This window comes from Bipolaris zeicola, assembly GCF_000523435.1.
Source record: "Bipolaris zeicola 26-R-13 unplaced genomic scaffold scaffold_47, whole genome shotgun sequence".
NCBI lineage: Eukaryota > Fungi > Ascomycota > Dothideomycetes > Pleosporales > Pleosporaceae > Bipolaris > Bipolaris zeicola.
In genome coordinates, this window is record NW_006912096.1 from 1 (window position 1) to 20,257 (window position 20,257).

Here is a 20,257-nt window from a genome sequence, read left to right on the forward strand (position 1 = left end):
AATTGCACAGAGAGTCGCGTCAAGCTTGGTGGGGTGCCCAGCTTACTGATCTGCCCAGCTTACTGATCCCGCACGTTATTGGCTCAACTCTCCGTCACTCTTTTTGTCCACCTTGTTTCTCAACTGCAAGTTGCCAGTAATTTCCGTGCATAGTCCTTATTCGAATTGACGAGTACTCTTGAAATGTCTTCACCTTAGCCATCTTGATATATTTCGTCTTTTTCAAGTTGGCTAAGAAAACAAATTGAATGGTGACTCCTGGTCTTCGCATACCATGCAAAATATCCTCGTTTAGCATACTCACTCATACAATACTTGGCAAACTACTCTTTGCATTGAAGCATAGAATTTAGGGAACCTTTTTGATCTTTTCTCGCTGCACAGATATCATTTTTCAAGTTTTTTATTAATACACTTGTGCTTGGAACAAGAGCAATTTTCGACCGCGAGAAAACAACGCTCCTTTCCAGTATTACGACCAGGAACCTAACTGAGAGACTGCGAGAATTGGTTTATGATCGAATATCGAAGGCATATGTCGAGTAATGGGAGGTTGGATATTCTAAAAGCAAGTTTCTTCCAGCAGACCATGCTAAACCTTGGCTAAATTGCCACTACAAAAGAAAGAGTTGCGACTATGTGCGAGCTTTGAGATTCGTTCGATCAAAGAAACAGTGCGAACAAATGCCCCAGTAATGCTGCTCATGCACTTCTACGATAGCCGAGTCGGTGATCGGCTCTCCGCTAACCCCGGACCCTTGATCAACCTTCATCTCTACTATGTAATACCATCAGGCCATCACACCATAAGTGCCATGTGGAAAAATCTGACAAACTCCCTATCCCCATAAATACCATCAAATTTCTTTAAGATGGTCGGATCCATACCAAACGATATCTTCCAATTCTCTACAGTCGCCGCCCTCAAGGCCGGCTTCAACCAAGGCCAACCACGAACATCAGACCTCACCTCACACGGCTCAGACGGCATTGGCGTCTACGAAGATGGCAACCTCATGATGCTGAAATCCGGTCAAGCCTTTGCAATCACCAAAGACGGGAAAGCCAAGCCAGCACCTGCAAACGCACGCCTTCCCCTCGCTCTAGTAACTGTTTATGAGCCCAACTTCCGTATCAAGATACCTTCCATAAACATAGACGGCCTCGAGGAACTCACTTCTTCCAATGAATTGGGACCTACAAAAGGTGTCAATACGCTCATGCCGTTCAGAATATTCGGCCGCTTCGAGTCCATAGAGTTTGAACATGGATCTGGTCGCAATGGAATTGACGGTGTCATCTTCGGCTTCATCGTACCAGAATGGATGAAGGCGATCAGTGGGCCGCGTGTCCATGCACATTTCCTGGACACGAACGAGGAGGTTGGTGGAAGGGTGACGGATTTCCAGATGGCAGATCAGGCTTTATTAGATTTTGCAAAGTGCGGGAGGTTTCATTTGGGGTTTCCGCAAGGAGAGGAGTGGGAAAATATCAAGTTGTGATAAAGTCTCAGTGCTCGAATAGACCGGAGACTTTACAGATGACACAGGAGATTACATGACGAGGATAATGATACGAAACGATACCGATGAAGTATGACTGCACACGATCCTAGTGAATGAATATCATCAATCTAGACAAAGGGTGACTATATGGAAGTGGCTCTTTCGTTTCTTGACCTGCTTTTTGTGCTTTGACTTGATGTTGATTCGTGTCGCGCAATGGTTGACGATTGCGGCTCTCTATTCAGACACAATTTCGATGCACATTGCAGGAAAGAAGCTGTAAACGAATCTAGTCAGTCTTTTGGAAGAGGGATTCATTGCTACCAAGAGCATCAACAAGACCTTGCCAAAAGCGCTAGTTGTACAGCCGGTATTCCGCAAACACCCTATTTGGGCCTGATAAAAACGGCCTAACTGTAAACTAGCTGCATTACACAGCAGCTACACCTAAATCGTGTAGGAAAGTCCTCGTATGTTAGTTATGTAGCCCAGCATAGTGTCTTAGCACATATAGCGGCCTAACCCCGGAGCGAGTACCTCGTTAGCAGATATCCACGCGCTGAAGGCTCCTAGCGTCATCTGATTAAAAAATGGCAGCTCCCTATTCCGCAAGCTATTGCGACGCTGGCTTTATGATTCAAGTGGAGCAGGTAGGCTGAGTATTTTATGCTTTTAAGGTTTAGAGCTAATGCTTTTCGTAGTGAACACGTCTTGCGGTAAGAGTAGACTCTGCATCTGTATCAATTCACACAGTTCATGTCCCTTGCTAAAGGCCGAAATACCTCTGCTTGAAAAAGTGCTGGCGATACGTCGACTTCAAACGGACGCCCATCCGTCTGTGTCGAACATCCTGCGTACCAAACTATAAATGTTTTTAAGAATATTATACCTAGGTCACACATTTGTACGGATTCTAATTGATCTTTTAACATTTCGTCAAACTCAATTCTCCATTCAAAGCCGTGCACATTAAATTGCAGCGATTTAGAGTGCGTCAAATATTTCGTCTTAATCATAGAAGCTTCGGGCACCACCCCACCCTATGTACCCCACCTTTTATGACAGCAGGGCTTGCTGCTTCAGATCACTTGATTAACAAAACCTAGCCTATATGCTGATATCTTCTCCCCATACTAGCAGATCTCCGGGTATCGCTACTTGAAAGTACCCTACACCTGGTCTATACAAAATGTACTGTCGGATGATTGGCGCATTGAATGATCAGCAGACTGTCATTGTCTACTGTATATTAGACGTTGGTTGCTGTAGCGCCACGAAGATGCTCTTGCAATGGCTACGCCCTCTGAGAGCCAAGCTTAATTAATAAAACAAATAGTGCAGATGTATGAATATGGTTGGTCGAGTGGTACGGTTCGCCACCTTGCTTCACCGGTTTTCGTAATCAAAATTAACTCAGCCTTGTTGCATTCCACATCCTCTCCAAACTGTTCCACCAATTTCTTCAACCGTTCGATCAAGAAAATGATCAGCTCACGAAATACTTTTGTATACCAACCGATTTCCACAATTTCCTTAGAGGAGTTTAAAATTCAACTCATACGCCTGCATCCAGGTGGATTCAACGATTGTATACGTTGTACGATTTACCATGCCAGTATACCCGAAAACCCACCTCAAACAGAGAATATTGCACCTCAAGCAGAGTACATTGCATTGTCATACGTGTGGGGCGACCCAAGAAAGACAGAACCTATCCGACTTGGTTACCAAAAACTCCTCACGAGTGAAACTGCTAGTACACGACCACCCGTTCCCTCCCCAGGGGCGGATTTCTATAAATCATTCCAAATAACAACGAACTTATATACAGCATTACGATATCTACGAGACCGTGATTCGAAGCGCATACTCTGGGTCGACGCCATTTGTATCAACCAGTCAGATGAGGAAGAACGTTTTTCACAAGTGAGAAAAATGGGCTTTGTGTATAAAATGGCCGCGGAGGTACGCATTTGGCTAGGCTCTGTCACTGATGTATGCAAGTCAACGCCAAATATACAAGAGGAACTTGCGAATTATCGATCAAGACGAGTTCCGATACCTAAAGGATCCTACTCTCTCTTATCCCCAGAAGAAAATACAGATGAGGTCTTGGGTAGTGAAAGCAGACTGATTATCAGGAGGGCACTGCTCGAAGCCATGAAATACGTCATGGATGACGACCGCCTGCTCGGTCAGGAAATAAGAAACGACTGTTTTCTAGATGAAATACAAGCTCTCGGAATGCGAATCATAGCTATGCAACCCTGGTGGCGACGCGTTTGGGTCATCCAGGAAGCCACGCTTCCAGAAAGGGAACCAATCATGCAATGCGACAATTTCAAAATCGGATATCGTAAGTTTCTCGAATCGGCGGACCATTTCATGTTTTCAGGTACACCATTGATACCTTCTCGAACCCACATACCCCTCATTGTTCACGGCATGTTTCAAGAAGGACATGAACCATCCGAAACATCTCTTGCGAGCCGTCTCCTTACGTACCTGAGCTGTATGAGTGGAAATTTTGAAGTGACCAAACCTAAAGATAGGGTTAATGGAGTCTTTGGTTTTCTTCGTATGATGGGTTGCCATAGCAATATCTTCTTTCTCGTGACGAGATTCCAGGAGGAATATACAGTTCTTGGATTTTTTCACCGAGTCGCTATTTGGATACTTTTCGATCCTCGACCTCAGTCATACCCTCTCCGAATCCTTGAAAGCGGACCTAGTAATATCGAAGGGATACCTTCCTGGGTTCCATTATGGGAATCCAAAACATGGATTGGAGAGGATAAAAATCGTGGAGCTCCAGAAAGCAAGTATGATATCCTTGCCCAAGGTACTTCAATGGGTAAAATATATCACGGATCCTTAGTTAAGATTTGTGATGGATGTACTGCAGAGTACGAAAAAAAGTGGGGAGCGCCGAAGGGTTTATTTGACATCGGCGTAAGATGTACCGAAATACGGATACACAATGCGCTGGTGTCGGGACGAGTCATCACGACGCTGGAAGTTCCTCCAATGAAAGAAAAAACGGATACAGATGTGCTGCGCAAAGCTATTCTTGAGCTTGAACAGGAAGTTCTGGCAAATCTAAAATCTAAGGATATACCTCATGCTGATGCGAAAACGCACGTACGAAGATTCCGCGATTATCTTCGTCTCAACTTTTGGGATGCCGATACAAAGGAAGATCCATCTTCATCCGAGCATAGCGCGACATTAGAAGAGTTTCTCCAATGCGAAAATAAATCAAGGAGAAGAAAAAATCAGCGACGCGGCGGCAGAGTTTCAGCTCAACAAGCAGACCTTAACTTTCCAAGTTCCTCTTCAATCGCGAAACTGAGCAGCTTCTTCGAGCATGTCCGCAATCTTATTGTCGGATCAAGTATCGTGGGGCACATTCTTGAAGATTCGCTACCTTCTTGTCGGCACGATGATAAGTTGTATCTCATCCCCGAGTGCCGTTGGGTCCTAGGTCTTCGACATAATGGCAGGGGATACCGGTACATGTATAGGGTATTTGTTTCTGATCTGGAATGGGAACAACGCAAGCGGCCGTTTGATGGCAAAGGTACATATGAGAACATAATACTTATATGAAGATACTCTGTTGTTTCGTAGAACAGTTCTAGCGGTTGTTTCCTGTCGGGCGAGACTGGGGGCAATGCTGATCGTGTTGAGTCGTATACACTAAAGTATGAGTAGTGTGCACGAAGGGTCATAATAGCTCTACTATTCTATTGTATACTACTATCCTAGATATCTAGAGCATTTTCTAAAACAATAGGAGGATATGATAGAGAGAGAGGAAGTATGTAGTTGTCAGATATGAGATAGTTCGGATGATGGTCACAGGCATAATCTGGGTACGAGGCAGAGTACCCGGATCCTATAATTAGCCAATCAGGACGCGCCAAGAAAGGCGCCTGAGCCCGACGTAATTAGACCACCAAGCCCCTCAGATAGCGGCTTGAGGACGAACAATCAATAAATCATCTCCACCATTATTGAACACCTATTAAATCTGACAGTAGTATTAGTGTTCCGCTATAGCGGTTGTTCCGTTACGAGTGGATCCAAGTTAGCGGCTGCGGCGATGCGCTCGGAGGCCTTCCGCATCCGGGTGCTCCGCCTCACATGTGGCGTAATAGCTTGAGAGGTACCGTAGCAACACCTCCAGCCTCGACTGCAACCATCATCTTCCTTGCTTCCTCCACCTCACAGATAGCTTCAACTACATGCGCGAAACTACAAACATGACGAGGAATCCCCCTGCTCTACGCAAAGCAACTTCGAATGCTGATCTGTACTCTGACCCGTCACCGCCTCGCCCGTTGCGACCCTCGTCCTCGGTAATACTTCCACGCGCGCATACCACCGCGTCTCTTCCATACATGCAACGCCCAGACAGGGGAAGTGCCGCAAGAGTTTGGAGAACCCGAGAAGGTAACTCTGATCTGAGCCACCGTCATAGTGTAGCAGCATCATACCCCGACTTGATTCGTGCCTACGACGACGACTACCCGCCCCCAGCAAGGCAGCAGAACCCTCCACCTGTACCCCCCAAGATTCCCGAAGTACCTAGTGAGCAGCCTGAGAAGGAAATGGAGGCTTCTAAGACTGTACCCTCCCACTGCTGGATCCCGGTTCCTTCGCGTACCAAAGAGGACCCAGCAAGCTACACGAAGCCCTTCACCGATTACATGACCAACAACCCTACCATTTTCCACGCCGTCGATGCTGTCGCAAAGGACCTTGAGAAGGATGGCTACAAGAAGCTGTCTGAACGGGATGCATGGGAGCTGAAGGCTGGAGGAAAATACTACGTCGAGCGCAATGGCACCTCGTTGATTGCTTTTGCTGTTGGTGACAAATACGCGTCCGGCAATGGTGCAGCAATCGTTGCAGGACACATTGATGCTTTGACCGCAAAGCTCAAGCCCATCCCTAAGCTGCGCACCAAGGCTGGCTACGTGCAGCTTGGTGTAGCGCCATACGCTGGTGCGCTCAGTGATACCTGGTGGGACCGCGATCTTGGTATTGGCGGCAGGGTGCTCGTCAAGGAGAATGGCAAGATTGTCACCAAGCTTGTCAAGCTGGACTGGCCCATTGCGAAGATTCCGACTTTGGCACCGCATTTTGGCTCTGCTGCCAACGGCCCGTTCAACAAGGAGACTCAGATGGTCCCGATTATTGGTCTCGATAACAGTGACTTGGGACCTTCGAGTGAGAACGAGGCAGAATTCAAGGCCAGCCTTCTTGGTGGAGAGGGTGCTTTTGCTTCCACTCAGCCTGAGAGGCTCGTCAAGGCTATCTCCAGAGAGCTTGGTGTTACTGACTGTACGTTGCCATATGCTCCATCTCTGAATCCACACGACTAACCACCAACAGACTCCAGCATCGTCAACTGGGAACTCGAACTCTTCGACACCCAACCCGCCCGCACTGGCGGCTTAGACAAAGAATTCATCTTCGCCGGCCGCATCGATGACAAGCTCTGTTCCTGGGCCGCCGTACAAGCACTCCTCAACTCTGCGTCCACCCTCTCAAGCTCATCGCAGATCCGCATGGTCGCCCTCTTCGACGACGAAGAAGTCGGGTCCCTCCTCCGCCAGGGTGCCCACGGCAACTTCCTCTCCAGCATTATGGAGCGCATAGCCGAGGAATTCGCTGCAAACGGCAAAACAAGCAGCGCCCTCAGCCGAACCTACGCAAACTCATTCCTTGTCTCCAGCGACGTCATTCACGCTGTGAACCCCAACTTCCTAAACGCTTACCTCGAGAACCACTCCCCCCGCTTGAACGTCGGCCCCGCTGTGTCGGCGGACTCGAATGCGCACATGACGACTGATGCCGTCTCCACGGCTATCCTGCAGCGCTGTGTCGATCGCGATGTGGGTATCCGCAAGACGGATCCTAAGCTCCAGGTGTTCCAGATTAGGAATGATAGCCGCAGTGGAGGAACCGTGGGACCGATGCTCAGTGCTGCAACGGGAATCAGGGCTATTGACTGCGGAATCCCGCAGTTGAGTATGCACAGTATCCGCGCGACGACGGGAAGCCTGGATCCCGGATTGGGCGTGTTTACTTTCCAGAGCTTTTTGGAGAATTTCGAGGCTGTTGATCAGGAGTTCAAGTGAGGGGTTGAAGAGTTGTTTTGTCTCTTTTCCTTTCTTCGCTCTTGGTATATAGCAATGGTGGCGGACGCGACACGTATTGGGGTTATTGAATCATGGTAATTACGTACAAACATATATACACGACGCGATCTTGCACAATCAACATTCGGCAGTTATGAAGCAAAAGAGTCCAATCGTCATATTCGTCACACATGCAAAGCCGATCAGCTATGAAAATTAATATCCCCCAAGGCCCTCCAGCGCCGTCCTTTGACAAGGTAAATCCCGTTAACTCCATCATAATGCCGCAAAATATAGATCATACAACGTAAGCAGCCCTTCATGGACCATTGGGGCGCGAGGGCATCTCTTCGTCTTCATCTGCATCTTCTGGGTGGCTAGCTGGCCGTTAGCGGCGACTCATGCTGGGAGCGGTGAACAACAAGACTTACCCTAGCAGGTCCTTGACATTTTTCATCTCGTAATGCTTTTTGCGCAGCTCCTCGAACTTGCGGTGCTTCTCCTTCTCCTCCTGTGTCGCATTGGGGAGTAGTTCGCCGTGGTAGCCCTCGTCCGTGTCCATGCCCTCGCCGACAATGACTCGCTTCTCGCTATCGGGCGTGTGTGAGTGGCGGGCCTGTAGCTCTGGCTGGCCTAGGTCAAACTCGGGGATATCGTCAATCTTTGGCTTGCGCTTCGCCTTGTCGAGCTCGTCGACCTTGAGCTCTTGGGCGTTGAGCATCTCGACTTCCTCTTCGTCCTCGGCGGGATCGTATTGCTTGGCATAGGGCGTCTTTGGCTCGTCAATCTTCATGGTGCTGTCACGGTTCTGCTCGTTGAGGTAGAGATTGGCCTCATCCCACTTGAGCTGGGGGCTGGCGTCGCCCGCGGGGTCTGCGCCCGATTGGCGCCGCGAGGCCAGGCCACGAGGGTTTGAAGACGAGCGGCGGTGGGGGCCAGCATTGCGTAGCGTATTCTCGAGCACGATTTCCTTCTCCGACAGCTCACGACCAAGCTGCGGGCGCTCCGAGGAAATTGGGCTCGTGGCAGGCGGCAGGTCGCGAGTAGGCGATGTGTGTGAGTTTGAGCGGTAAGAAGTGGAGTTCTTGAGGATACCTGGGCCTGTTAATCAAGGGTGCGGGCGAAGCGGGGTATTTTTCACGGGCGCACCCTTTGGCCGCTCAGGATGCGAGGTGGGCGAGTGCAGCTGGGGCGATTGTGCCGTCATTGCGTGGGTGATGGATGGTGGTGTGATTGCTTCTTTTCAAGAGAAGAAGGGTACCGGCACGTGCAAGAGAGCAGTAGTGCGGGGAGTGAAGTTGGGTGGTTGGGAGGCTGGGTGATGGGAGCGGGAGACTAGGTGTGGAAAAGCAAAACTGACGGGGGCCAGGGGAGCTTTGTATGAAGAGGAGGCCGATGGGCAGATGGGGAGGTGGAGAGATGGGCTAGCAGAGGAGCAGGCAGCGCAGGAAGCGATAGGGTCGGGTTAGTGAGGCCGCCGAGGAAAGCGCAGTGGGCGTGGTGGGGGTGCGTTGTCCTGGTGAAGACACAGAGCACAGAACGATGACGTCGGCGGGACCTTTGTTTTGCACCCCCCGCTCGCCCGTTTGCTCTGCCTGCAAGGGCGGCAGGGCTAGAAAAGACAAGGGAAGACTCCCCGCAGCACTCGACTATTGCAGCGACCTACATGCACCTCCGGGCTTAACGCGGCTGTCTTTGTTTGACAGATGCACGATGCGGCCGCGCCATGCCCAACTACCCCATAGACTATACATGTACACGGTAGGGCGAACATCACCACTGGGGCGGACCCATGACGACAAGCGAGGGCTTGCTCCACTCCACCCATTGGGCAGCACACTGCAACGCTTGTGAGACTCGCGCCCGTGGACTCACTCGCCCTCGTAGACTGTGCCAAGCGCGCATCCTGACAATCACATGCAAACGGGAGGGGCGCACGTGAAGAGCTATGCAGGTGCGCTCCTGTATGGAATGCTGTCTTGTGTACGCAATCCATCGACAAACTCTCTTTGCACTTTCCGTCCACCCTGCATGGACAGGGAGGCCATGGCTACAGCGGCACATAGCGCCAGGCTACTGTCATCTACCACCGACCATCAACACCAGCATTGCCAAAGTGTACAAGGTTTGGCTTGACTGCCCACCCTCCACTCGGGTCTCATGAGACGGAAGTAATGCTGCTTGGGTTGCAATGCTGCACACGACCAGGAGCTATCGCCGATACGCTTCGTGTGAGCACCATTGCGGCTTCGTCGATTGGGGACTGCTGGGCAATCACCAATTAGCACTCCTTGTTCTCAAAGCAACCCCCAGCCACCACACACAAGATACAGCCAATCGCTTCAGACTTTGCCTTTGAGCTTCATATTCAACCAAGAAATCGCTTGCGCGATAGTGTACATCTGGCTGAGACTCAGACTACCAGAAGTGGTCCACAAGGACCCTCATCCCCAGCCATGGCGTGACAAAATTAGCGATTCACACATACAAAAAATCAAGCAGAGACGGCTGCAAACAGCGCCGTCTCAACGCGTCAAGCGCGTGATAAAAAAATGTCCCTGCTTTCAGGTCATCACCGCATCATGGAAGCCGCGAGAAGCGGCCCTCGTGATGATGGTTTTAGAAGAGGATGGCTCGTTCTGGGCCAGTTATCCGAGTTGCCAGCTGAGTAGAGAGTGTCGAGCTGGCAGTTGTTACGAGTCAAAGGCCGGTGTTAAAGAAGAAGAAGAAGAAGAAGAAGAAGAGAAGAGGACTGGGTCGCGCGCCAGCAAAGAAGAGATTGTTCGTCTTGGCGCATGACTAAGCCACCATCCCTGCCGCGCAAGGCGCGCGCCTGAGCTGCAAGTGTGCCAACCTCTCTCAAACGTTTTCTCAGTACGCTCCACTATTCGGCATTGCATACCACACATCCCACTACGCTCAACGATCCCACGCACTCCGTCTTCTCCACATTCTTCTGTACCATCACATCATCCATACGCCCGCACAGCCTTCGCCTGCACCACAACCAAAACTATCACAAACCACACCCCGCCCGCTTCACTCGCACACTGGCCCTCGGCCCTCTAGCTCGCATACTTACAACTTGCTTTCACACGACCACGCCCAAGCCGCTTTTGGATAACCCGCTGTTCTTCTTCTACTTCCTCTTCTTCTTTTGTATTATTTACCCACTTGCCACTGCTGCCAATGGACAACAGGGAGAACCTCTGGACCCGGCGCTCCAAGTATGCTCGCATGCACCCCCGCACCTTCGCATTCACACCTACTGACCCGCGTCCAACAGCACCAGCAAGCTCTCCCTCTCCATGTCGCATTCCGAAAACAACGATAAATCCGAACCACACCAGCGCACCGTTTCCGCAACCAAACGCTTCGGGGGCGACTCGTCCCACGGCGGCCGAAATCCTTTCAACGCCATCCCCCCATTGACACCCGGCGGCCTTGCGTCGCCCACCACTGGAGGCTCATCTGCCTTTGGCCTCGGCTCAGGTGCATTCGCCTCCTTTGGCTCCGCGGCAAAGACTCCCAAGACGCCAGGAACAGCCTTTGACTTCAAAGCCGCCGCCATGTCGTCCACAGCGCCTACAACCCCTTCTGAAAGGAAGGACAAACCCGTGAGCAAGGTGGTCAACAGCATACGAAAAGAGTCTATAGCCACGGCACCAATACAAGAAAACACCGCGAGCCCGTCCGCACCGCCAGACTTCAACGCGCCGTGGCCGCTCAAGTACACCTGGGCGGTATGGTACCGTCCACCCACGGCTAAGAACGTCGACTATGAAAAGTCGATCGTACCGCTCTGCAGATTCAGCACGGCCCAGGAGTTTTGGAGAGTCTTCTCACACCTCAAGCGACCTTCGAGTCTGCCCTCTGTGTCCGACTATCATGTTTTCAAACAAGGCATACGACCGGTATGGGAGGATGACGAGAACAAACGAGGCGGCAAATGGATCATGCGCCTGAAAAAGGGTGTTGCGGACCGTTACTGGGAAGACCTCTTGCTTGCGCTGGTTGGCGATCAATTCTTGGAGGCCGGCGATGAATTCTGTGGCTTTGTTCTGAGTGTCCGAAGCGGGGAGGATGTCTTCAGCATCTGGACAAAGAGTGACGGAGTAAAGAACGTCAAGATTCGGGATACGATTAGGCGGGTCCTCAAGCTGCCAGAGGGCACCAACATTGTTTGGCGAAGTCACGATGACAGCATTGCCCAGCGTTCAGCCATCGACCAGGCCCGCCATGAAAAGAATCTCATGGAGAAGCGGAGGGTGACGTCCACCGAAGAGAAGCCAGTGGCCGGTTCTTAGATCGTTTTCGGGCCACCGAGCGATTGACTTGTTCTGAGGCTCGGAATCAGGGTCACACGCTCGTTGCGTTGTTTCCGCAAGCGCAGGCACAAGCGCAGGCGCACCTGCGTTATCAGACCCACAAAGGATTCTATGTACCACCAGCGGGGGCCACTGACAGAAATGCCATGCCCTAGTCGAGCGCGTGGAATTCACCGCGGGCTCTACTTGCATGTAAGGCATATGAACCGTTGGATCAGCTCTTTTTCTGGTCCGGTCATTGCAGACCATGCCCACCACTATACACAGCGTCGCATCGCAGCTGGTGTTGTGCGATTTTGGTCAGCTTCCTTTGAAGCTAGCATCCACACAGATGCATGTCACATAGACCTGTGACCATGAATGATAATACTATGTACACCTATGCGCACATGACTAGTGCGCTTCGTTGCCTCGATTCAATCCCATGCTATACGTGATGCTCTATATTTTGCATGTGAAGTCTAACGAGCGCGAAGCAAAGATGTTACCACAAGGATCTTGTTGAACTGCAGAAGCCACCCGTCTTTGTAAGTCCAAGCAGGATTGTCCAGACGAGGCGCACGGACGTCATCGCGAACTCACCTGCTGGCGCAACTTCACCTCCACATGCCCCACGGCGCGCGTTTGCGCTTTGTGCCTTTTCTTCGCGCATTTTGAGGATTAGCGTCCGCATTCAAGAATGCCACCTCTAGTCGCTTTGCCACCGCAATGCTACACTAATGTTGTCTAACCTCATCAACGGCATAATAGCTGTTGCCGGAGGCCACTCAACCACAGACGTACGCGCACTTTTCTTTGATCGCCTTCCGAGTGCCTTGACTTGGGCTCTGCCACTTCACTTTGCACATGTGACGAAACACTGCCGCTCCTCCCAGCTAACACCATGCTGCTACAGGCGAACGATGCCCCCGCCCACTCGCCAACTCTCGACCTGCCCTTGTCTAGGGACTCACCACCCGCCTCAAGATCCACCCCCACTGTCATAGACCTCTCTTCGCCCACAAAACCCCCAAGAAAACCCCAGCGCGACGAGAAAATTTCTGGGAAATCTCTCTCACGGCCATCAAAACGTGCTATAAGCGAGGACGAGAGGCGCCTGGTTGGTGATTACGAGTAAATTACCACGATGACTGCGAATAGTAAGAGGGAGAATGCTAATAGCCGATCAGAGTTCCAGCAGATGCAGTCTCTATACCCAACCCGTCGTCCTGGATGTCGGATCCACGAACCATGCACAACAAGGTATGTCTGTAAGCATCTATGGTTATAAGCTTCCACACTGACATCTTGAAGCCGGGCGCGAACAAGGGATACAGGCCAGTCGACACACTCAACGGCGTAGCTCGCGCAGCAATTCGGAAGCCTACAACGTACGGGAAACATACCCGTCCCCGTCCCGTGTTAATAGGCCAGTCGCCAGGTCCGGGTCAGACAGCCTACTCCGAGTTCCAACGAAGCAAGGTACCTACCACACCAAGCCGGCATGGATTGTCACGAGGCGAAGAGGGTCAATGGTCTGGTGGACCTGCATCCGCAAAACGCAGGAAGACTGAGCATATAACCCTAGACGATGACGAAGACGATGAAGCCATGGTGGTGACACGGCCTGAAGCGTCTACCCCTCGCAGGCTGTCTGATGAAAGACCAGTCTCGGCTATGTCATCGCAATCACGTCCTAGTATTGACAGTGGAAGTACTGGGGCTGAATTCAAGATACACCGAACCACAAACGAGTTCCGAGAAGTCGACGGGCTCATTAATCCTTCTGCAAAGAAGCCCAGACAAGCAAGCTGCATTAAGCGCCAAGCTCGCCGGAATAATTCCCCTACCGGCCGTGGCACCCTATCTGATGAAGCCCACCAGTTCATTTTACGGGGTTTTAAACAAGGCGAGCCTCAAAAATTCGTAGAGCGACCAATCACTTCTGAACATTTCCCTGAAGCCCGAATCAATGAATCGACCACAGAGCAGCCAAGTACCAGCCGCCCCGTCACTAACAACAGCCCCAATCTCCGTACTCAACATCAACCAGTGCCTAGGCGATTGGATCAGGCTGAAGATAGCGACAGCGCCGATGAGCTTGCCATTTCACCCGTTGCTACCAGGAAGCAGATCCTGTCACCGTCAAAAGTAAAGAAGGCCGTACAGAGTGGTGCCAAACGAAATGGACACAGTAAATCCAGCAGTAATTCTTGGCCGTTGTCATTTGCAAGATCGTATGACTTTGACGTGGCCGGCTCCAAAATGGAGGGCGAACATACTACTCTGGTTCTGCGAAGCGACCCGAAAGGCTTGCGCGTCCAGAAGTACAACACAGAGGGCTATGAGACAGTCATTTTTATCCATCCTCAGGAAGTCAATAAGGTCCATGCAGATGAGACAAGCCGTGTTCGCCTGGAAGGACCCAGGAATGCAGATGGCAATATTCCCATATTTGATCTTGAGTTTCTCAACACAAGTGACTTTTTGGCATTCTGCAATTCACATGCAGCGTCTCTGACAACAAGCGGCAAGATTCTTTCGAAAGAAAAGTAAGAGTGAACACGCAGCCACCATCAGCCCCCTATTAACGTTGTTGCAGTGAACACATGCGCCGATTGTTTACTTCGCCTCTACGAGCAAGGAATGATAAAGTAGCAATGTCTGAAGTCTCAGATAACGCTTTAACAGACTTCAAGAGTCATGGAACGCATTCTGAGCAGGCGGAAAAGCCACTTGGGGTTCGAGAGCGGCGCCACGAAAGGGGTGTCGAAGACAGATTCACCGTTGATAATACGAGAACAGCCACAGCATTGATCCGTTCATCACGCTCACGACCATTGACGTCCACACGCCTTGAAAGGAGTAGTCCTGAAATTGTTGAGGTGCCAAAATACTCCATCGACAAGGGACTAGGACGACCCTGGACCAAGTAAGCACCGAAACTCCATTGCATGATTTCGCTAATCACATGAAGGTCCCTTGAGTATGGGGAAGGGCGTCAGCGTGCTATAGTGCACTTTGATGACTTGCCTCGACTGGACGAAGAGGAGTACTTGAATGACAGTCTGATAGACTTCTACATGATGTATGTGGGTTGAGGTCTCAGCTCATGCAACCGCTAACAACAAGAAGCTATCTCTTCAAAAAGCTCAACGTTCCTGCTGACAAGGTCTATTTCTTCAATACCTACTTCTTCACCAGACTCACAGAAAATGCTGGCCGCAAATCGATGAACTACAAAGCTGTCGAGCGCTGGACATCTAAGATTGACATTTTCACCTACGACTATATCGTTGTACCTATCAATGAATCACAGTATGTCAAAATTGTCTACCTTGTAGAATTTACTGACCTCTCATAGGTCGCATTGGTACTTGGCGATTATTTGCAATGTCTCAAACATCCAGCGCAAGCCCGTGCTCGAAGATGTCGATGACCCACAGCTTCGCATGCAAGAAACACCTGAATTGTCTGCCATATCAACTACAGCAAGCGACGGGGAGGAGCACAAAAAGTTGCAATCGACGTCAAATCCAAACTCACCTATGAAGGTCGAAGAAGTGCATAGCCAACAGGATGAAGATCCCAACCTCTTCGATGAGGTGACGATATCCTTAGTTGATCGTGATGACCCTGGAACAGGAGCTCGACCCCGGACTGGGGTTGACGAATACAATGCAGTAACTCTTGAATCGGAAACTGAACATATGGAGACGCCGCAGACCGCTAGTGATCTGGAAGTCCCATCCCGAGGGAAGCTGGTGCAATCAAGTCTATCGTTTGCCAAGAACAAGAACAAACGCAAGGTTGTCCCTAAGAGAGATCCTACTCAACCAGTAGTTGTTGTTCTCGACTCTCTCGGGGGGATTGCCCGTAGTGGGGCAGTTCGCACCCTTAAAGACTGGATAGCAGCAGAAGGCAAAAGCAAGCGGGGCATGGAAGCAGTCATCAAAGAGAATGGCTACTACCCAAAAGGCTCCCAGATTCCGATGCAGAACAACTGGACCGACTGTGGTGTTTATCTACTCGGTTACATCGAGAAGTTTTTTCAAAATCCGGACGAGTTCATGCACAAGCTATTGACGGGATCCATGTCGGCTGAAGAAGACTGGCCAGAGCTCAATCCTTCAGTTATGAGGCACAAAATGCGAGAAATCATATTCGAATGCCACAAGCAGCAAGAGGTAGCAAGGGCGGCACAGAAGAAGGCAAAGAAGGAATCGATGCAGTCAAAGGTTTCGCCTGATCCGACAGCGAAACAGACGACTAAAGAAACCTCGTGTGAAAGATCACCGGATACAAAGACGGAGGCAAAAAGTGACAAGCATGCTGCCGATGGAGATGGCCTACCGCGAGCTGAACCGTCTCCCACTTTACCTCTTCCAAGACTCGGTTCGCCTTTTGAACCTGGCAAGGACAGTTCAGCCTCAGTCAAGCACTCGTCGCAGGGAGGCGCGACTAAAGATTCAAACTCACCCCCAACAACCAATTCTCCTGCCAAACCAGGGCTTGCTAGCCATTCTAATGTGTCACCGAGACGCCATAGCCCGGAGGTTCGCGTAAACAGCAGGATTGTCCAGCCACATAAGTCAGCCAGTGACACGCATAACAGTCCCGACAGACTGACTGACCAGACTGGACACATCGATCAAAAGGACCAAGAATCTCGCTTGTTCGGCCTTAGCAAGCGTCAAAGACAGGACAACCACGATCATCTGACAGGCTCACTAAATGCCAAAAGACCACAGATGGACCCGTCATTGAAAAAGAAGAGAGATGGATCTTCTGGAATCAAGGCCAAGTCCCCACGTAGCCGTGAGGGTAGCGCGCCGGATGCACCCATTGAAATTAAGGATTCGCAAGAGATGGAAGTCGAGGGCCCTGGACTGCGTCCTCCTTTGCAGCCTCGTGCCGACAAACATCATATGCCATCATCGCAACCACCGAGACCGATACAGATGCTTCAGCCCTCACCTTCCTTTGAGGAAATCCCCCCGCCACTACCGCGCAGCAAGATTGTCGAGTCCGGTAAGAAGGACACATCAACTGGTGGCCAGGTCGATGACGACTACGAGAAGGACCATGCTCGTCGGTCCAGAGCACCAGACCCAAGCCAGCCCAGCCAAAACTTGCAACGCAGCGAAGAAGGGACTGATGATACTGTGGAAGCAATCTCACAATCCACCGACCAAATGCAGTTGGATGGGACTCAAGATAGTACTATAGTGCGAGAAACACCTGAGCCAGCGAGGAGTCCCATCACCACAAAAGACAAGACAATATAGGTCGTTTGGCCAATCATTTAGCGGCACGATACCAGTACGGCTTTTCCAGCACCTCTGTAACATTTTTATTTCCTATTCAGCCTTGTGCTTGTTCCTTTCTAGAATTTTTCTTTTCTTTTCTATTTCTTAGCATGGCGATGGCGTTGCTTGCTACAGATACTTCTACTACATATTTGCCAGTTCGTCCGACAGACGATGCCACGAGAGGAAGGGTGGTGCATTCTGGCAATGCAATGCGAAAAGAAGAAGAAGAAAACTCGATCCACGGATGAGGGAACTGAGGGGGAAAGACGTGCTAAGATATAACTAATAACGGATTTCTGTTCTTCATTCACACCGCACTCTCGAGTATCTCCCTGCTTGCCCTGCTCTCTTGGTTCAATTGCCGTGTTATATCGCCGTTTGCGCCGCGACCGCCAGTTGGATCGCCTTGTGCTGCTGCCACTGCATTATCGACATCTGCGGTGATCGTTAGCTACACCATCCCCTTCATTCCCTACTCATCACTAGTATCAACGGGCTGGAAAATCTTACCTTCAAGTTCCACCCCACCAACCCACCTCCCCATCTTCTCCCTCACAAACTCTGTAAAATCCCACTCATCACCTTCCAACCTGTGCTCCCCTGCAACCCAAATATACGTTTCAGCCTCTACCTCCTCTCCCTCGACGTTATCTTCTTCTTTTTGAGTCACATCGCCCATGCCCTCCCCTTCCTTTCTCCCTTCCCCTTGTATTTTCTGACTAGGCCGCAGAACCCTGACCCTAACTTTGCTGCGAACATATTCCTTCCCTTCAAAAACATCTAAGCGCCATAAATCACCGTCTGTAAGTCCTTGCACCAGCGTCCCCCTTACACTTGCCTCCGAGCAGGAAACAGGGACTACGCCGGGGTAGTCTGCTCCTTTTACTTTTCTGCGCTGATGCGCGTGTAGAATTGCTGGGCGGATGTGGAGGAGGGATGCATGGGTTGGGGTGGGAGGCGTGGGTGAGCCCCAGATTACGCGGTGCAGGACTGGGGGGGCCATTAGGGTGCCGTAGAAGAATGCTGTGTGGGACATCTTTTTTATTTTTTATTTTTTTTGGAAAGAAAATCTAGGTATTCTATTGTTCTTTCAAAAAGAAGGAGAAAAAGGGAGAGAAAGGAGAAAGGTTGTGTACGCGGGGTTGGTGGGGTTTGTTGACCTTTGTATTTGGAGGATGGAGGGGGAGAGAGGGGAGAGTTGGGGTATTATGGGGATATATTGAGGCGGATTCGGGCGATAAGATAACGAGGGTTCAGCCCTATGGGCAAATAGGCAGGGGACCGGACTTTAGGTTGTCCGCGGGTTACATTTAGTGCATTTCCCTCCCTTTTTCCCTCTCTGCCCTTTATTATCCCGCGCTGCTGGCCTTGTTTTTTTGGCAGCAACGGTTACAACACCAAACGGTTTTACGACGGTCACGTGCTTGTTATTTTTATTATTTTTCTTTTGTCTACTTAAGCGATCCTATTTGGAAAGATTTTTTTATTTGAAGAAACGAGAGAAGACAGCGTGAAGAAAATTGTGGGTACAATACAAACAAGGGGAGAGAGGTGATTCCGACAACCTACCACCACCGTTCCGAACAATACCGCCTCGTCCTCCGCCCGCCGCCCGCCCTCCCCGACCGACCGCCTCGATTCACGACCAAGACAACCATGTTCTTCATCAGCGCAATCGTAAAGAACATAGCGCCCATCTTGTACGCCGCCCGCACCCCTCTCCTCTCCACCTCCCTACTCTAACGCATCCGTGCTTTCCCTCGCACCAGCATAGCAACGAGCCCGATAACCAGCTATGGCGACCAAATCTACTCGATGCACCGCGCCCGCAGCTCCGCCGGCTTCTCCCTCGACATCCCCCTCATAATGCTCGTCGCCAGCATCCTCAAAGTCTACTACTGGTTCGGCGCCCACTTCAGCACCTCGCTGCTCATACAAGCTTTACTTATGATATGCGTTCACCTCCTCCTTCTCCACGTCGCCCTCACGAATCGGCCCCCGCCCTCGCACCTCCCGTTTCAGCACAACGACGTGTCGAACCGCCCGTATGACTTTTGGCAGTGGAGGGCCCCGAGACCTTATTGGGCGTTTATCACGTATTTTGCGGGCAGTCTGCTGGTGTTGCATTTGCTGATGAGTTCGACGGCCGTGTTTGGACCGTATACGGATTTGCTGGGTGGCATTGCGTTGACGATTGAGGCGACGCTGCCGTTGCCTCAGATTCTGGCGAATTGGCAGCGGAGGGGGTGCAAGGGGTTCCGCCCGAGTGTTATTGTGAATTGGGTTATTGGTGATACGTTTAAGATGTGGTTCTTCTTCGCGAGTAGCAGTGGAGAGGTCCCCTGGGCGTTCAAGGCTTGTGGTATCTTTCAGGCGTGCTGCGATTTGGGGCTCGCGGCGCAGTATTTGGTTTGGGGAGATGGTCCGGCGGGTGTTGAGGGGTTGGGTCGCGAGAAGGAGCTGAGGAGTCCGGTTCCCGGGGATGTGGATTGGAGTGTGGAGAAGTTGGGGCAGGCGAGTGTCACGGGAGGGATTGAGATGAATGATGCTCAGGCATGGGAGAGACCTAGGGCTGGATAGGGGGCGGGAGTGTTGGAATACGATTGGAGGGAGTGCAAGGGGTTGAGACGAATGAAATATACATGGACATCAGGTTATGTCGAGTAACGATTGGATTCAAGTTACGCGGTTAGAATTGATAGTACACTGTGAATAATGTAGAGTCAAATAGCAAGACATTGTCAATAGAAAGCACAATCAATCTTCTATATGTGTATGGTGCCTGATTGAACAAGCACATCACAAAAGACTGTTTGTCAAAAAGCCAAACGCATACAGTCCTTGAACACTTAGCGACGCTACATGTAGGGAGGTATGTATCGAGCCAGTAAATTCATGATATATATTCATATTTCATTCAACTACATGATCAAAACAGCGTACTATTTACTAGAAAAGAGAAAACCACTCTTCATATATACACC

General features: G+C 50.7%; 9 protein-coding genes across 9 annotated transcripts; 7 read left to right on the forward strand and 2 right to left on the reverse strand.

The window, feature by feature from the left end:
* Positions 1-872: 872 nt before the first annotated feature.
* On the forward strand, positions 873-1,502 carry COCCADRAFT_3813 (uncharacterized protein; the record flags this gene model as incomplete). Its single annotated transcript, XM_007712612.1, has 1 exon — positions 873-1,502. One exon carries the CDS (start codon positions 873-875, stop codon positions 1,500-1,502), a length of 630 nt encoding a protein of 209 aa, XP_007710802.1.
* Positions 1,503-2,987: 1,485 nt separating this feature from the next.
* On the forward strand, positions 2,988-3,404 carry COCCADRAFT_92369 (uncharacterized protein; the record flags this gene model as incomplete). Its single annotated transcript, XM_007712634.1, has 1 exon — positions 2,988-3,404. A coding segment is annotated over one exon (417 nt), but the record flags the coding sequence as incomplete, so codon positions are not given.
* A 36-nt stretch (positions 3,405-3,440) lies between these two features.
* Positions 3,441-4,325, forward strand: COCCADRAFT_80287 (uncharacterized protein; the record flags this gene model as incomplete). The annotated part of the gene is made up of 2 exons (XM_007712635.1): positions 3,441-4,067; positions 4,203-4,325. Coding segments are annotated over 2 exons (750 nt in total), but the record flags the coding sequence as incomplete, so codon positions are not given.
* A 1,445-nt stretch (positions 4,326-5,770) lies between these two features.
* COCCADRAFT_92436 (uncharacterized protein) lies at positions 5,771-7,654 on the forward strand (the record flags this gene model as incomplete). Its single annotated transcript, XM_007712636.1, has 2 exons — positions 5,771-6,854; positions 6,906-7,654. The coding sequence occupies 2 exons, from the start codon at positions 5,771-5,773 to the stop codon at positions 7,652-7,654; spliced, it is 1,833 nt and encodes a 610-aa protein (XP_007710826.1).
* A 319-nt stretch (positions 7,655-7,973) lies between these two features.
* COCCADRAFT_3815 (uncharacterized protein) lies at positions 7,974-8,861 on the reverse strand (the record flags this gene model as incomplete). Its single annotated transcript, XM_007712613.1, has 3 exons — positions 7,974-8,031; positions 8,086-8,749; positions 8,804-8,861. 3 exons carry the CDS (start codon positions 8,859-8,861, stop codon positions 7,974-7,976), a joined length of 780 nt encoding a protein of 259 aa, XP_007710803.1.
* A 1,982-nt stretch (positions 8,862-10,843) lies between these two features.
* On the forward strand, positions 10,844-11,961 carry COCCADRAFT_35534 (uncharacterized protein; the record flags this gene model as incomplete). The annotated part of the gene is made up of 2 exons (XM_007712637.1): positions 10,844-10,881; positions 10,941-11,961. 2 exons carry the CDS (start codon positions 10,844-10,846, stop codon positions 11,959-11,961), a joined length of 1,059 nt encoding a protein of 352 aa, XP_007710827.1.
* Positions 11,962-12,701: 740 nt separating this feature from the next.
* COCCADRAFT_92278 (uncharacterized protein) lies at positions 12,702-17,249 on the forward strand (the record flags this gene model as incomplete). Its single annotated transcript, XM_007712638.1, has 8 exons — positions 12,702-12,761; positions 12,878-13,095; positions 13,152-13,224; positions 13,276-14,513; positions 14,564-14,893; positions 14,939-15,049; positions 15,097-15,279; positions 15,326-17,249. The coding sequence occupies 8 exons, from the start codon at positions 12,702-12,704 to the stop codon at positions 17,247-17,249; spliced, it is 4,137 nt and encodes a 1,378-aa protein (XP_007710828.1).
* Positions 17,250-17,580: 331 nt separating this feature from the next.
* Positions 17,581-18,309, reverse strand: COCCADRAFT_92319 (uncharacterized protein; the record flags this gene model as incomplete). The annotated part of the gene is made up of 2 exons (XM_007712639.1): positions 17,581-17,708; positions 17,784-18,309. 2 exons carry the CDS (start codon positions 18,307-18,309, stop codon positions 17,581-17,583), a joined length of 654 nt encoding a protein of 217 aa, XP_007710829.1.
* Positions 18,310-18,929: 620 nt separating this feature from the next.
* COCCADRAFT_3818 (uncharacterized protein) lies at positions 18,930-19,853 on the forward strand (the record flags this gene model as incomplete). Its single annotated transcript, XM_007712614.1, has 2 exons — positions 18,930-18,973; positions 19,043-19,853. 2 exons carry the CDS (start codon positions 18,930-18,932, stop codon positions 19,851-19,853), a joined length of 855 nt encoding a protein of 284 aa, XP_007710804.1.
* Between the last annotated feature and the right edge of the window lie 404 nt (positions 19,854-20,257).